Source organism: Glandiceps talaboti, chromosome 5 (genome assembly GCF_964340395.1).
Source record: "Glandiceps talaboti chromosome 5, keGlaTala1.1, whole genome shotgun sequence".
Lineage (NCBI taxonomy): Eukaryota > Metazoa > Hemichordata > Enteropneusta > Spengelidae > Glandiceps > Glandiceps talaboti.
In genome coordinates this window covers 7,747,171-7,762,500 of record NC_135553.1, presented here as the reverse complement: position 1 = coordinate 7,762,500, position 15,330 = coordinate 7,747,171, and the positions used below count along the sequence as shown (strand labels likewise).

Here is a 15,330-nt window from a genome sequence, read left to right as displayed (position 1 = left end):
ACGGACACAGACATGCTGCAGAAATTGCCTCAAGCGCCTTACATTTACTTGAGGAAATGAGCCACTTTCAAATTCGACACAAACCACACGAACAACTTCGACTTCGGATAGGTATACACTCGGGTAAGTACCGATGCTAGTAAGATATTTGAACTTTATCACTAATTGTGAAATCGAACTCAAGTTATGACTGCTATGAGAATGTAAACGCGTTTTCGTGTCATGTACCTAAGTTACAGCAGTATTGTCGATGTTGAAAACTCGGGAAATGAGATGAAAAATTATACTGTACCCATCGATCGTACTAAAGAACATTGCTAATATTGTTGTGTCGATGCAACTACCTTAAACTCCTCTTGGCAGTTGTTATTACATGTATAATGCAGGGAATGGCAAAGTGCTTGTCTGTGTGTGTGTGTGTGTGTGTGTGTGTGTGTGTGTGTGTGTGTGTACAGGAAACGTTTGTCAGATGACTATGTAACGTCTATACGTCTGATCATGATCAAAGAAGATATTTGTGCATGTTTAGTGTAAACGAAATTCTCTCCTCAATTAAATCACTATCCTGTTGCGTGAGGTAGTACAAGTGCAAGTAGAACAACAACCTCAACTTGCCAAATGATCAGTGTATGTCATGTTCAGTCTTCTGGCGAACGCTTCCTGGGTTCACTGTAAATTCATTAACAAATTTAAAACCCAACAACACCAAACTGAAGTTTATAAGCATCTTTCAACATTATTATCCCACAACCCTTACCTTCACAGGTTCTGTGTGTGCTGGTGTTGTAGGTCTCACTATGCCCAGATATTGTCTATTTGGAGACACTGTCAACACAGCTTCCAGGATGGAATCTAATGGCGAAGGTAGGAATAACGGCGAATCCCTTTTTATTGTAGTAGCCTCAAATGTTGGTCCTTGCCTATAAAGCAACTGTCCTGGGCCTATACCAAGAAAATGATACAAAACAAAAGATGTACATTTCCTTATCAAACAGGATAACTTCAGAGAAACAAACCTAAGAATTGAACGACAAACTATTGAAATACACGATTTTATCATTCTTGCTTATTACATACACATAAGCTTATTTACTACAACATCGAATTCGAGTTAGTACTATAGACACAGAAGCCAATTAAGCTGATAAACATAACGTCGTCTGCCTCTACAAAGATCTTGCTTTCATTATAATTACATTTTACGTTGTTGCATGACAGGAAAGTAAATGCAACTGTTACATGTTAATCAATTTAAACTAGTTTAATGATGCGGATCTTACTTTCATTGCTACATGTTATCGTGTTGCTCGACACGAATGTAAGTACAAGTACAACTGTTACATTTCTATCCGTTTTGTATTTTAGAGGTGTCGACCACTTAAACTAGCCAACGCTAAGAAACTGTAGCAACATTGGTAGAGTTTTCACACACCAGGTGTACAGTAAGATTTTTGTTGAGCACGACGTTAAATTAGAGCAATGCTAGTAAATCGACACGTGACGTTCTGTTTTAATTAACTGGATTCTATTGGAAAGCACGTACGCATAACGCTCACATAAAAGACAGGTCGTAATGACATACTCTCTATCTACATTTCTTTAGCCTTGAAGATCCATATGAGTCCACAGTGTAAGGTTTGCCTAGACAAGATTGGAGGGTACAAGACAACCAAGAGAGGGTTGGTTGCTATGAAGGGCAAAGGTGAGATTATGACGTACTGGCTGGAAGGTCAAGATCCAAGGTATAAGAAAGTATCTACAATCAGTCAACCACCTTTGGACAAATTGTCTTCAAACTCGCAGGACGAGTACAGTGACGACGAAACAGCTGGATCAAAGAAAACTTCTGTGAGCAGTAAACCCGAATCAGAAACTATTAGCAACGCGCCTTCAGTGTTAGAATCGGCCACACCTATGAAGATTCCTCCTCTTCCTCCTCCACCTCAACTTCCTCGACCTCTTTCCCCAATCAAGTCACATCAGTCACAGCCAACTGGTGATAGCAGTAATGATATCAGTATTGATCGTAGTCGGACATCATTAGAAAGGATGGAACAGGGGCATATGCCTGTTAGTGATGAAAGCGAAGAATTTCTTCCGAAGCCTCATCAGGCCAAAAAGGCTCATGTATTGACTTTCGATGACAGTGTGAACGGTTTACCACACTACCGTTCATTGTCTCCGGATGAGTGTTGTCCGAATAGCACCACTCCATTGATGGAAGATATGGAGGAACCAGTCTGGCAGCGGCGTTCACGGGTTCTTAGTGATAGACTAACTATTACGCCCCCTACCTCACCACATGACTGTCCACAACAATCAACTAGCATTATGGACAGTATGGAAATGGTGAACTTAAAGAATAAGTCTCACCTTAGTCCCAACGATTCATCACATAGAGACAATTTGGAATCAGAATGTACCACAAAGAAAACAAGTCTCGCAGATTCCGGATTCGGTGGTACTTCCTATGACCATACAAATGGTAACAATTACGTGGTGTCGTGAACTTGATCGCGATTCGCAGTCCTAGAATCATTGTGGGAATCAGCATCCATTCCTAATTACCAATCTAACCTTATCAACTTTCCGACATATTGGAACACGTTCTCACTGAAATACAACTTGACACGTTATGGTGCAGAGAGGTCGTGAGGAACACTTGAACTGTTGATCTTGAGACAATATTAATTTATGAAATAAGTTGTGTTGTGGATGTGCTCTAATGAAAACCTAACACCCGTATTAATTTGGTAGAACTTACTAAATGTCACTTTTCTCTATTCAAATTCTTACTCGTATAAACGCAAAACTGACAACGAACCAAATGTCATGATGATGATGATGATGATGATGATGATGATGATGATGATGATGATGATGATGATGTGTGTACATGTACAGCTGGAATATTTACCGAGGTCTTCTGTATAGTAACCAAGTATTTCTTTGTAAATAGAGTGACCAAAGTTATTTTAATATTTATCGGAAGAGTTATACATAATATATTTGTGTTACTGTTATGCGTTTTCATATCTTAATATAAAGTTATTTCTTGAAACGTTCTGAGTAAATTCCCTTCTTTATCCAAGGTGAATTTCCCAGATACATTAAGAGCGTCTATCTGTCCAGTATTAGCGTTATGAATGTATTACTAAACTGCAAACCAATCCTATGATCCTGTGCAATTGACGTTGACACTTCACAACCATTGATTATGCGCTGTGAATCTTGATTGTCACACTTTACTTGATGTTCTTTCTTGCCTTTCTGAGTTTAACAAGAGTCACCATTTAGTAAATGAAAGTCTATAGAAATTTAACACATCAGTATTATAATAGAAAATGATACGCGTGTTTATTTGAAAGTCCTTTCATTATTGCACCAGAATAATAGAAAGTGAATGGTTGCCTGGTTAGGAACCAAACTAAACTTGTTTCAAAGAGAATAATCGTTACAACAGCGTCTCAAACATTGCCAGCAATTTTAGCAGGAAATGCTCTGGAGATACGTAATAAAAACTTCACTCGATGTCTCTCATTCGACGATTTCTTTTATAGCCTGCTTGATCTTGCACATTTTATTGGTCGACACATAAGAACGCCTGATACTGTACATAGTGTGACCTACATATGGAACCCTTTTTTTGCTATGACATTGATCCTCCACTGTCTATAATTTGATAAACTATACCCGTCCGTTATTCTTTAGTGTGGTCATTCCGCTAGTACAGTAAATAGGTCTACAATGTCATTCATGTCATACATATGGGATATAATGTAAAACTATTTAAACCAGTGAATCTGTTATCTCAAAGTGCCAATGTCAAAATGTCCCTTTCTGTTATTTAACTACAAGCAGTAATTGATGTATTTGAGTCTTGAATTGAATGAGTAGATTACATACAAGCCTTGTCGTTTCAAACCTTCCGTGAGCTTAAATTTCTTGCAAGAACGCACACACGCGCGCACACACACACACACACACACACACACACACACACGCATGCATGCATACATACATACGTACGTACGTACATACATACACACACACACACACACACACACACACACACACACACACACATACATACATACATACATACATACATACATACATACATACATACATACATACATGATGATGGTGGTGGTGGTGGTGGTGGTGATGATGATGATGATGATGATGATGATGATGATGATGATGATGATGATGATGATGATGATGATGATGATGATGATGATGATGATGATGATGATGATGATGATGATGATGATGATGATGATGATGATGATGATGATGATGATACACATACTTGTTCACACAATGAGAAAGATTCATTCACATAAAAGCTTAAACGAGGACATTGATTCAGAAGCAGAATAATTTTGGAACAAAATTGAAACAGTCAATATGAGCATAATGTGTCTAGTTTATTGTTAGAATATCAAACCAGTAACTTTTGTGTGCCTTTCTAACCCAGTTTGTTTGACACAACATATAAGGAATGTATATTTTGGCATGTTCATAGAAATTTTCAACACGCTTTTGATGGATTCATTATTTACGTTGTAAAATGAATGTCACCTTGATGTAATGTAGTTACATTGTTATTTTTCCTTTTATTTTTTTCTTCCGTCAGACAAGTTCTATAATTTTTTCAGTTAATTAAGTTTTGCATTGTACATACTTTTGAAATGAGTTTGTAAATTAATTATATAATAAAGAAAGGGTAAATACATTTTATACTCGTCATAGCAATGTGTACAATTTGTAAAACACTCGGTTTTGTAGACGCCATTTTAGTGTGTATAATTCGATTGTCGAAGCGCGTGTATTAGCTCCGATCCTTAAGGTATGTTTATGTTTGGGGTTTGTTTATCTGTCTCTCTGTCTTTCTACAATTTCCAGACTGTCCCTAGCCTTTTAGGCAAATATTTCAGACCTTTACATCTAAGATTAACAATTAACCTTTACACATAGGGTTAATAATAACACCCGGCCCCACGACAGTAAAAGGTTGGTGCTTCTGATTGTTGGTTGACAGGCTCCCATTCATCTGGGGATGAGGGGGTCTAGGGGGTCTCCCATAGAAGATATTTTTGTACTATATATTGAGGCATTTTATAGGTTATTCATGGGTTTTTAGTTAACAATGTCAGTTAATGTAATTTTGTACACGTCAGCTATTTCACAATCAATGCTTCATTTCCACCAATGTTTTGTTACAGCCAAATTTCAACAAAATTAAACATAATTAAGAAACTTTGCATCCCCAATACGTTACAATAACAATTTCTACAAGACAAGACAAGGAAGGTTCTTTCTCATTTATACACCACAACACCCCTTCGACCCAAAACAATAGGTCTGTAAAATGCTCATTTTGAACGTTATTTGATGCACTCAAAATATATGGGTTTTAAATTTAATGATCTATATGATTTTTGCAGCAATATATAATTCCATAATGGACACAGAAAGATTGTAATGTTTCTGCGTCTATAATTCACTTCCAATGGGATTTAAGTGTAAGTTATTTCTTTACTATCAGAGTTTATTGTTGGTAGACCTGTCGATTGGTTTTGTTTTTATGTTAACCATAATATGTTATGACGTCACAGATTAGGTTTGGGGGCCTGACCTGGAGACTGATATGATAGTTATAACCTTTCTTGTTTGAAAGCATTGTCACTTGTGACTTACCTGACTGCCCCAGTTTACTCCAGCTGGATCCTGAGATGGTTTTAGAAAATCAAGAACATACTGGTGTTGGGCTTCTTGAATTGTATGTCATGTTGAAGTTGGACATCGGCAGCAGCCATTTGTCTCAGCTGGGCAACGCTTGTTCAGGGAGTCCCGCTAAAACTTTGCAAGTTTGTAGCATTTCCAAGAGGCCCATCACCATATGTTGGAGAGTTCCCGCCATGGTAAATTAATTTTCGTTTCGTAAAGTCTTTACCTCAGTTTTCAAGGCTCTAAACTAATATAAAATTTCTATAGCGAGGCTGCTTGGAATTGTTGAATCTTTCAAATCGAATTTGTCGGTGGCTGTCCTTGTCGCGAGGTCTGCTGGTTCCAGTTTTGTTGGCTGCTGCGTAACGTTTAGCATGACGACGATAACATGTACATGATAGTGCTGAAAATAAGTAATAAGTTCACTGTGTTGACACGTCGATGACTTCTAAAATGTGATAACACTAGACACATATGATTTTCTGGGTGACTGCAGAAACTTGACAATATTTAAACAGTGCAAGATGAACTGATGACAGGTTAACTCGATTGGTAGTATACTACCACGCTACAGTGGTAGAAAAGTACTGAACTGGGTCAAAGTTCATAATAAAGTTGCCTTGACTCTGAGGGCGCTTTACTGGCGCTGCCATTAACTGGGCAAGATCAGATTAATGAAGGCTACTGTGTATGTTTTTTTGATAAATTGATACAGTAAGCTAGATGAACAAAACAACTTTTTGAAGATACGTGCAGTGAATTATATAGGAGGACATCAAGTAGTCCTAAAAATCAATTCCGTATGTCGCACAAAAATGATAGTGTTTGTAACATTGGTATTATTGTAATAGCATTACTATTGCCAGATATAGTAAAGTCGCTTTTGTATATTATATATTAGGCCATATCTACTTGTGGTAATGATCTCGAATGAGATGAATCGTTGACTGTCTATTGTGAATTAGTAACATACCTTCTAAGAGCAATTGCTTTACTATTGATAGATCTCAATGAGTATGGTAACTTATTCCAAATCTTAGCTCCATGATAGCTAAAAGAGAACTGACCAAGTCTAAGTTTCCTTGCTGGTACAAGGACATGTGAATTTGTCACAGACCTAGTGTTATAAGAATGATTTGGAAAAGGAAAATAGTCTGTGAAACTATGCGGTAAATTTTCATAAGATAAATCATGTACAAATAACCTAACCGGGTAGTCAAATTGTTCATATATGTTCAAAATATTTAGAAGCCTGAACAGAGGTTCACTTGGTGCCCGGAACAGACTAAAAGTTACAAGTCTAACCATTTTTCTTCAAAAAGTTTGTGAAACAGGTAGTGCAGCTGTGGGGTAGGTGCTGCCTCATACCTCTAGACAGTATGAGTGAATTGTGCTTTGGAACAAATTTAAAGTGGCGAAGTTTAGCAATAAGACCAATTTTGAACTGATCTTAGCATAGGCATTTATAATATGGCACTTCCAAGTTATTAGTAAGTGACTGTCAGTCTCGATTCCTAAATGTGTAACATGGATCTACCTCATTTATATTTTAGTGTTGAGTTGAATTAATTGTCACACACCTCTGGAAAGACTTTTGATGAGAAGAAATTAAAAGATACTTTGATTTTTCTTGACTAATAGTAAGCTTGTTAGCATAACACCAATTCACTCTTCACACTTTGTGTAAAGTGTTCTTCTCATATATACATGCATTATTTGTAAGAGTGGACAGAATCTAAATTATGGACATCAGCATTTTTAAAAACTGGCCGCAGTAACTTTTTGTCGTCCATTCTGAAATTTTGTCACACTAAATCATTTAATGGAATGCAGACTATAGCTTTTCCATAACCAGTCCACTGACATCGGAGGGTCCTAGCCTGGGTACATTACAATTCTGCCGATGCTAAAAGTAACACCTTTTAGCACCTTCTTACACCTGTACCCATATGGTGAATAACGCCACCAGCCTATGCTTTGGGGCTATGTGTAAATAAAACTTGTTTGTCTAAACTAAGCATCTTGCTGGAACTCGTTGACACCTCTCAATCCGATAATGGTCAGTAGTTGTACCTCAGATCACAGACAAGAAACTGTGTTCCTTGCCTGTGCTCAGATGTTGTACCATGGCTCACAGTCCTGCTTGCAGACGGTGCACGCGTTTCGCTCAACACCGTCCTACGAAAAGTAACCGTCCTATAGCGAGTGCGAAAACAAAATACTTTCGCACCAATAACAAAATAATTACATATAATTTTTTTTTATAAAGCTATCAAATATTAGAAATCGGTCGAATATGTACTCATTTTACATCTTTTTGACGATAGTAGTCGCTGGTACGATCACAAAAAGTGTCGAAATCGGAACTTTTCCAGTTCCGACTGATTTCAAAGTCCCGCCTTACAAACTCCGCCACATTTGATCGGGCGTCCACTTGGGCATAAATTTTACGATTGAACTTATGATTCTGGGATTTCTGGTCCTCCGGACTGGGACTAGTACTTTTGTAGCCAAGGCGAGGTAAAATTACTAAATAGTCGATTTATTGCTGATATTTGAACACAAATGCGTTAAATCTTTAGTTACTAGCATTTCAGGTAAGCCCATGTTTCACAACTGTAGGCGACTTACTCCGTATGCAAGCAGGGCGACATGGACCCTCAGACCACTAGTGGTCAACCGGTCTGAGATGGATCATAGACCCTACGAAATGGATGTAGCCTAGTAGAAATGTCTGTATTTGTGAACAGTAAGGAATGTCTCTCAGATAGACTGTGTCCATGACTGTACTACAATGTTGTGTCAATCAAGGCCTCTTCGCAGGTTTGTGAAAATGATGCTGGGGACAAATCTCCATTTCAAAAAGGGAAGTTTTTCTAACTGAAAAGGGTGTTTGTCCTGAATGTTCGATAACTTGCATTTCCGTCAATTTCTCGTCTCTGTTAATTTTAGCGACGAAGGGATATGATATTCCATAGAACGCCTTTTGTTTATCAATTACAAACAATAGCATGTGAAGGGCGATATAATGTTGCCTTGTCCGAGAAACGGGAAGTACACTAGCTGTTTTCACTTCACTGCTCACACTTACATTGAAGAGCTATGTAGTCAGTAATCTTGGCTAGTCTATTCTATTGTCAAACAGAATTTTCCCTCAAATTCAACATCACTGTCAGAATATATTCGAGAAAGGTTTACGTTTAAACTTTATTCATCCTGGATTCAATAGCAAGTGTACATTCTTTGATCACGGATTTGCGAGTGCAAAACATTATAAAAGCACGGGACTGCAATTTTGTGTTCCATGTCTGTGTAACCTCAGATCACTGAAAATATTTCATTAGTGGTCTGAGTCTGAGTTGGAACACATCTCCGTTTATAGTGCTAGTTGTGTGTATTCACTAAGCCGTTTCAATATAATAATCATATGGGCGTTTTATTTTCAACATCACGCAAACCATTGGCCTCTTTTCATGGTAGCGATTAGTCTATCTGCTAGACCTCGGATGTTCTTCCGATACAAATGAAACACGACCGAACATCGCTATCGAGGATGGAACATCCAAGGCAAGCCCTCACTGCGAACTTCGTTCGCTTATAGTAATTAGTATCGAAAGAAAGCACGAACATCTAGCAGCAAGACTAGGTAGCGATTTGACAGACGCCAACAAAATCGAATTTTAGACTCTAATATTACTCGCACGTACAGCGTACTTTTTATAGGATAATATCATAAAAAGTGAATCAGAGCAAGCATCTAACCTAGAGTCTAAAATTAGATTTTATCCGATAATGGATATTTGTGTAATGTCGCGTCTTCATGGGGTCAGGTGTAAAAAAGACGGGTCAAAGTTTGGAAATGTGCACTCAGAGAACTGCGACACAACTGCTGACAGAGAGTTCTCAAATCATATTTCAGAGCTAAGGTGGCTATTGTCCTGCGTGTTCATTATAAAGCGGCCAAGTTCGCGTCACAATTTGTAAAATAACGCTACGACATTATACTAAACAATAAAGAATAAATAAGCCTTTGAAGTTTCTGTGCTCCTACTATAAATACTTCCTATGAATCTGGCCACAGCTACTCATGTCCTAGTCTAGCTGCTAGACCTCAGGTGTTATTCCGAATTTACAATACGACAAGGATGGGCGTTCGTCATCACGGCGAACTTCGTCGGGAGAAAGCCCGAACGTCTAGCAGCAAGACAACTTTCTATAGTGGTCTGAGCGCACCATGCATACAATGAAAAGATGGAAAAGAAGATTATGCAAATACCCGACACTTCTTTATTTCTGTTGATATAGATGATGAGGCCAATTAACACATTTCTACCAGCTTAGCATATTAACTAACCTCGGATTTTCGAGGTTGGGAAGTTCTCAATTGGTCATACTTTAGCATCGGAGAGAATTGTAATGTATACACTCGAAGTTGACGCCGTGACGAAAATTACGAATTCTTCAGCCAAAATAGACCCACCAATACGCCATAGCAAAACGTTTTGTCGGATAACCACCTCTCTTTAAAACTATATGTACTTGCTTTATAAAATTGTTCGTTACTAGACTGTAAAATACTTCGTCAGGTAGCCGTATCATTCATACAGTGGAAATGGTTTAGTGAGAAGAGCGCCCACAACGGCGGATCGTTCATCGGTCTAGTTCACTTTCACTTTAGACCAACAAAATGGCCCGAGAACATGTTTATGCTATATACGTCTCAACAATTGATCTGTTATTAGTCATGCATGAATAACATGATATGACCCCCACCCCACACACACCTTGGGAGGTGCTAGTAACATATATTTTCTAGTTTCACCGTGTCACGGTGCCGACTCTGACGTTTTGTCAAATTTTGAGTCAAACTACAGTTATGTCTAAAGCGAAAATAGCATAAAAATATACACATCAACCACACAACACAACACAACACAACACAACAAACACAACACAACACAACACAACACAACACAACACAACACAACACAACACAACACAACACAACACAACACAACACAACACAACACAACACAGCACAGCACAGCACAGCACAGCACAGCACAACACAACAACACAACACAACACAACACAACACAACACAACACAACTCAACACAACACAACACAACAGCACAGCACAACACAACACAACACAACACAACACAACACAACACAACACAACACAACACAACAACGCAACACAACACAACACAACACAACAACGCAACACAACAACACAACACAACACAACACAACACAACACAACACAACACAACACAACACAACACAACACAACACAACACAACACAACACAACACAACACAACACAACACAACTGAACAATGGGTATGTGAGACATCTGACTTTTTATTTTAGCAAGGGAAGGGCTGACAGTACAGAACACACAAACGATAATGTAACTTAGGGATCAAACACAGGCTAAATTTCATTTACACTTCGCACTTTGTACAATAAAGGGCATACGTGTTCTCATATGTACATGCATTATTTGTAAGAGTGGACAGAATCTAAATTATGGACATCAACATTTTTAAAAACTGACCGCAGTAACTTTTTGTCTTCCATTCTGAAATCTTATCACACTAAATCATAGCAAACTATTGCTTTTCTTTCGACGTTTATTCGGATTGAATCCATAACCAGTCCACTGACATCGGAGGGTCCTCGAAGTTGACGCCGTGACGAAAATCACCAATTGATATTCCACTTGGAGACCATTGCAATATCTTGAAGTGTTCATTTATACCGTAAAATTTGTATATCGATAAAGATTGAAAATTTACATATTAGCTAAAATCAACTGCATGTCATATTCATTTTCCTTGGTTCCTTATGGTGACGGATGGCGGAGGGGGGGGGGTGAAATTTCAGTTGTAACGTGATTTTAATACTGTAAGCTACACTCTTCACTTTGTAGGCAAGTGTGGCCCATTTGTGATTGGCCGAAGCTTTACAATACCCATGTGTTTCGAAAGTCTGAAGTTAAAATGATGGTGTGATGACATCGCTAAATCTAGATATGAGCAAACTATTCGTAGAAATTTCTATTGTGATAGTCACGTGATAGTTAAGTCATAGGTCACTACTGCACACACTAGCTCTATTGTAATATCAGCTAAGTTTGAATGCTTGGTGCCAGCATCGCCATTCCACTGCTGTGCACATCCACATATTATCTGTTGGCTCTCTTCTGGGCTTCTTTTGTCTTCTCCGATTCGTCAGGCTTTGGATTCGGGGCTGGTTCTGTAAAATATATATACATGTTCATTGGGTTATATGTTGATACTGTATTTTTGTGCGCGTGCGCAAATATTGCATGGTTGTTGTCGAGCTTAAATTTGCAGCATGGGAAGAATCATGACTGATACTTCTATGTTTACAACTTTACCGTGAAAATGAGAACATTCTGGGGAGAAATTAAACATTCACTTCTCAATATTACACATAATGATAGTGTTCGCATAATGACATCGTTACTAACAATGTTGTACATTAGTCAAGTTTGCATGAAGCCATCAACTTCATCACAGAGACGTAATTGATGGATTTGTCTTCGATAAAAATGACATAAGAAACCAAAGAAAATTGAAATTTCAATAGAAAGCAAATACAGTCATGGTCCCATATTGGTTAGACAAGTGCGTTGATAATCTACGAACAGATATTCATGAAGTTCTCTTACAATTCCAAAAATTGAAATATGACCATCCTGGTTTTGCCATAATCAAGGATGCTGTTGCGGTACTAGTATTTTTAGTAAAGAACAGATGGAATGAACTCGAGATTGACCAGTTCAAAAATGTCGATGAAAAAAGGGAAAACACTGACGAAGGAAGTTATATTGTATATCCCATAGTCGACGTCAACAAAGGGAATACTCTTGTCACATAGCAACAGTAACTAACAACGAACGAGGCAAATGGAAATGTAATACAAAAAGCAAGTTTAAAAATGTCGATAAAAAAAGACGACGAAGAAAGTTATAATTTCGGTGGTATGTTTTGTAGTCAACAAACGCAATACTCTTGTTACATAGCAACAGTAACTAACAACAAACGAGGCAAAAACAAACTAGGTAACTGGAAATGAAATACAGTACCGCTACGCTGAGACTGAGCTGAGTAAAACTTTTGGTTTGCTACTAACGAGGCAAATGGAAATGTAATACAAAAAGCAAGTTTAAAAATGTCGATAAAAAAAGACGACGAAGAAAGTTATAATTTCGGTGGTATGTTTTGTAGTCAACAAACGCAATACTCTTGTTACATAGCAACAGTAACTAACAACAAACGAGGCAAAAACAAACTAGGTAACTGGAAATGAAATACAGTACCGCTACGCTGAGACTGAGCTGAGTAAAACTTTTGGTTTGCTACTAAAGAATGCCAAGAATAAAGTAAATCCAAAATAAAAAGATAGAAAAATAGAATTGAAAGAATACATATAATATTTTGTCATAGCTGTTAATCCTGGGCTTTAGTTTACTAGTATATCAGCCGTGGTCCCAAGATTTAGTAAATCAGTCTGGAGCACAGCAGTATAAGGATGTTTTGACACTAAACATATAGGAAAGTCTCGGGGTCTTATTATTATCATGGATGGAATTTCCAAAAGCTGATTCAGCATGAATCATTCGACTTGAAAAGCATATAAAACACAAGACTCTAGAAAAAAACAAAGTACAACGTATCGAGGAAGAAATCGCTACGCGTTTGTCCGTTGAAATGTGGTAAAATAGATTAGCCATGATTGCGGTCAATAACTATTGCCATGGCAAACTGACGAGAGCTTTATAATGCCATTATTTGTTTCTTCACTGATTTAAGGAGAAATTATCGACACTTTCGTGTATTTCTGTTGAGAAAAACCTTTACTGCCTTTATTCACTTACCTGATGGTTTTGTCTGGGCTGAACCACTGCCACTTTTTGGGTCCACGTCAGACATTTTGTTCACCTGCCAACGCTCTTTTCAAGTCAAAAACTGATAGTTTCGCACTCCTTGGTCGATACAACAAACTGAAAATGTCAATGAAGACCTGTGTTCTTTCTTTTGGCAATAATGTCCTGAAAATTATTGCGTACTGACAATGCAGACAGTCTTGCAAGGTGTCGTTTCACCTATAAGTGCGCACTTCGTTTTCATCCCATCATACAGGGAAAGTACCTTGACGGGGACTTTTTTTACTTGACAATAGTTAATGAGATAGTTGTACGTTGTGCAACGTCGTGGTTTAATTGTGTAATATTCTGTATGATTGGTTGATTTGCTATGACGGTATTTTGATAGCACGGTGTTATTTTGTGGTCTTAAATTTATATTGTATCAATGCGCAGATTGCATTAAGTCTCGTGGTAAAAGTGACTAGACATAAATGTTAATACATGTGCAGACATTATGTACCACGTGACTTTGTCATTATGAAGAAAATAATCCTATCACCTTTCTCACACCCACAGTATTTTTTTTTAGCATTTATCCGATGTTTAAAGTTGTATCAGAAAGTATCAAAACTTTACGCGCCTCTTGTTTGTAATATGCCAACCATGTTTAACATTATCATCATTTGATCTGTTTTGGCACGTACACTGAAAACAGCATTCGGAAGTTCTCCACACTCTTCGGAAGAAGCGTCATCAGTTGCAAAACATTCAGTTGTGCTACTGATATGTTCTTAGCAGCAATAAATGTAACGTTAGTTGAGTTTTATTTTGTTTTGAAACTTTTTAATTGATTTTGATTACATTTGAGGGTTTTTTGTTGGGGGGGGGGGGGGGGCTTAACCGCAAACCTAACCCCGGAACAAGAAAATGCTCAAACAGCTTTAATTTTATTTTAAAATTATGAAAAAAAAAGTAACACTTTAATTATTACGGCTATTTTCTACGCTTTGAGGTATTTGACACACCATGCGCCGCTTAGTTGTAGACTCTGGGAGTTGTTGTACCAGCACGCGACAAGGCAATGCACCAGTACTCTTGCCATACTGTGGTATTGATCTAAGCTCATCTGTCATAGGTTTCTGTTTCAGCAACTTATTTTAACTTTAAAACACTACACAGTCATACGTTGATCAATTATGTACTGTCTGCCCCTTACCTTGCAAAAAAAAGGGGGGGGGGGAGTAAAACAGCAAACAATAGGCGTCTCACATACCTATTGTTCGTTCAGTTGTGTCATGGTGTACGTGTGGATCGTCCAGCCACGGCCTCTTTTACGGCATCGTCAAGAGGTTGATGTTTCGCAGAGTGCGCAAGAAACACATGTAAGCTTATCAGCTCTGGTTTGCGACCATATATAAGTGTGTGTGTATTGATGCGTATTTTATGCTATTTTCGTAACAATGATTCGACACATGTAACTTTGGAAATACACATGTAGTAATATTGACCAATAAACTCGGACGGCATCTGTATTTCTATTCCACCGCGAAACTGGAAAATACGCGGCCTCCTAATAAGTTGGTGGGGGATTTCAAGGTATTGATATTAGTCATAAGCGCACAGACGGTCATGTTTACAGATCAGGGATAGTTTTTCCCAGAAACCATTGCAACATACACACAAATCAAG

At 37.9% G+C, this 15,330-nt stretch overlaps 1 protein-coding gene across 1 annotated transcript in view; it reads left to right on the top strand.

Moving 5' to 3' along the window:
• LOC144435865 (speract receptor-like) overlaps positions 1-3,965 on the top strand; it is a 71,484-nt gene extending 67,519 nt beyond the window's left edge. Inside the window, exons 17-19 of the mRNA XM_078124504.1 lie at positions 1-123; positions 766-864; positions 1,604-3,965. The exon at positions 1-123 is cut by the window's left edge and continues 121 nt beyond it. Coding sequence (XP_077980630.1) covers positions 1-123; positions 766-864; positions 1,604-2,508 — 1,127 coding nt within the window. The 3' untranslated portion in view covers positions 2,509-3,965. The remainder of the gene's footprint in view (positions 124-765; positions 865-1,603) is intronic.
• The last annotated feature ends 11,365 nt before the right edge of the window (positions 3,966-15,330 follow it).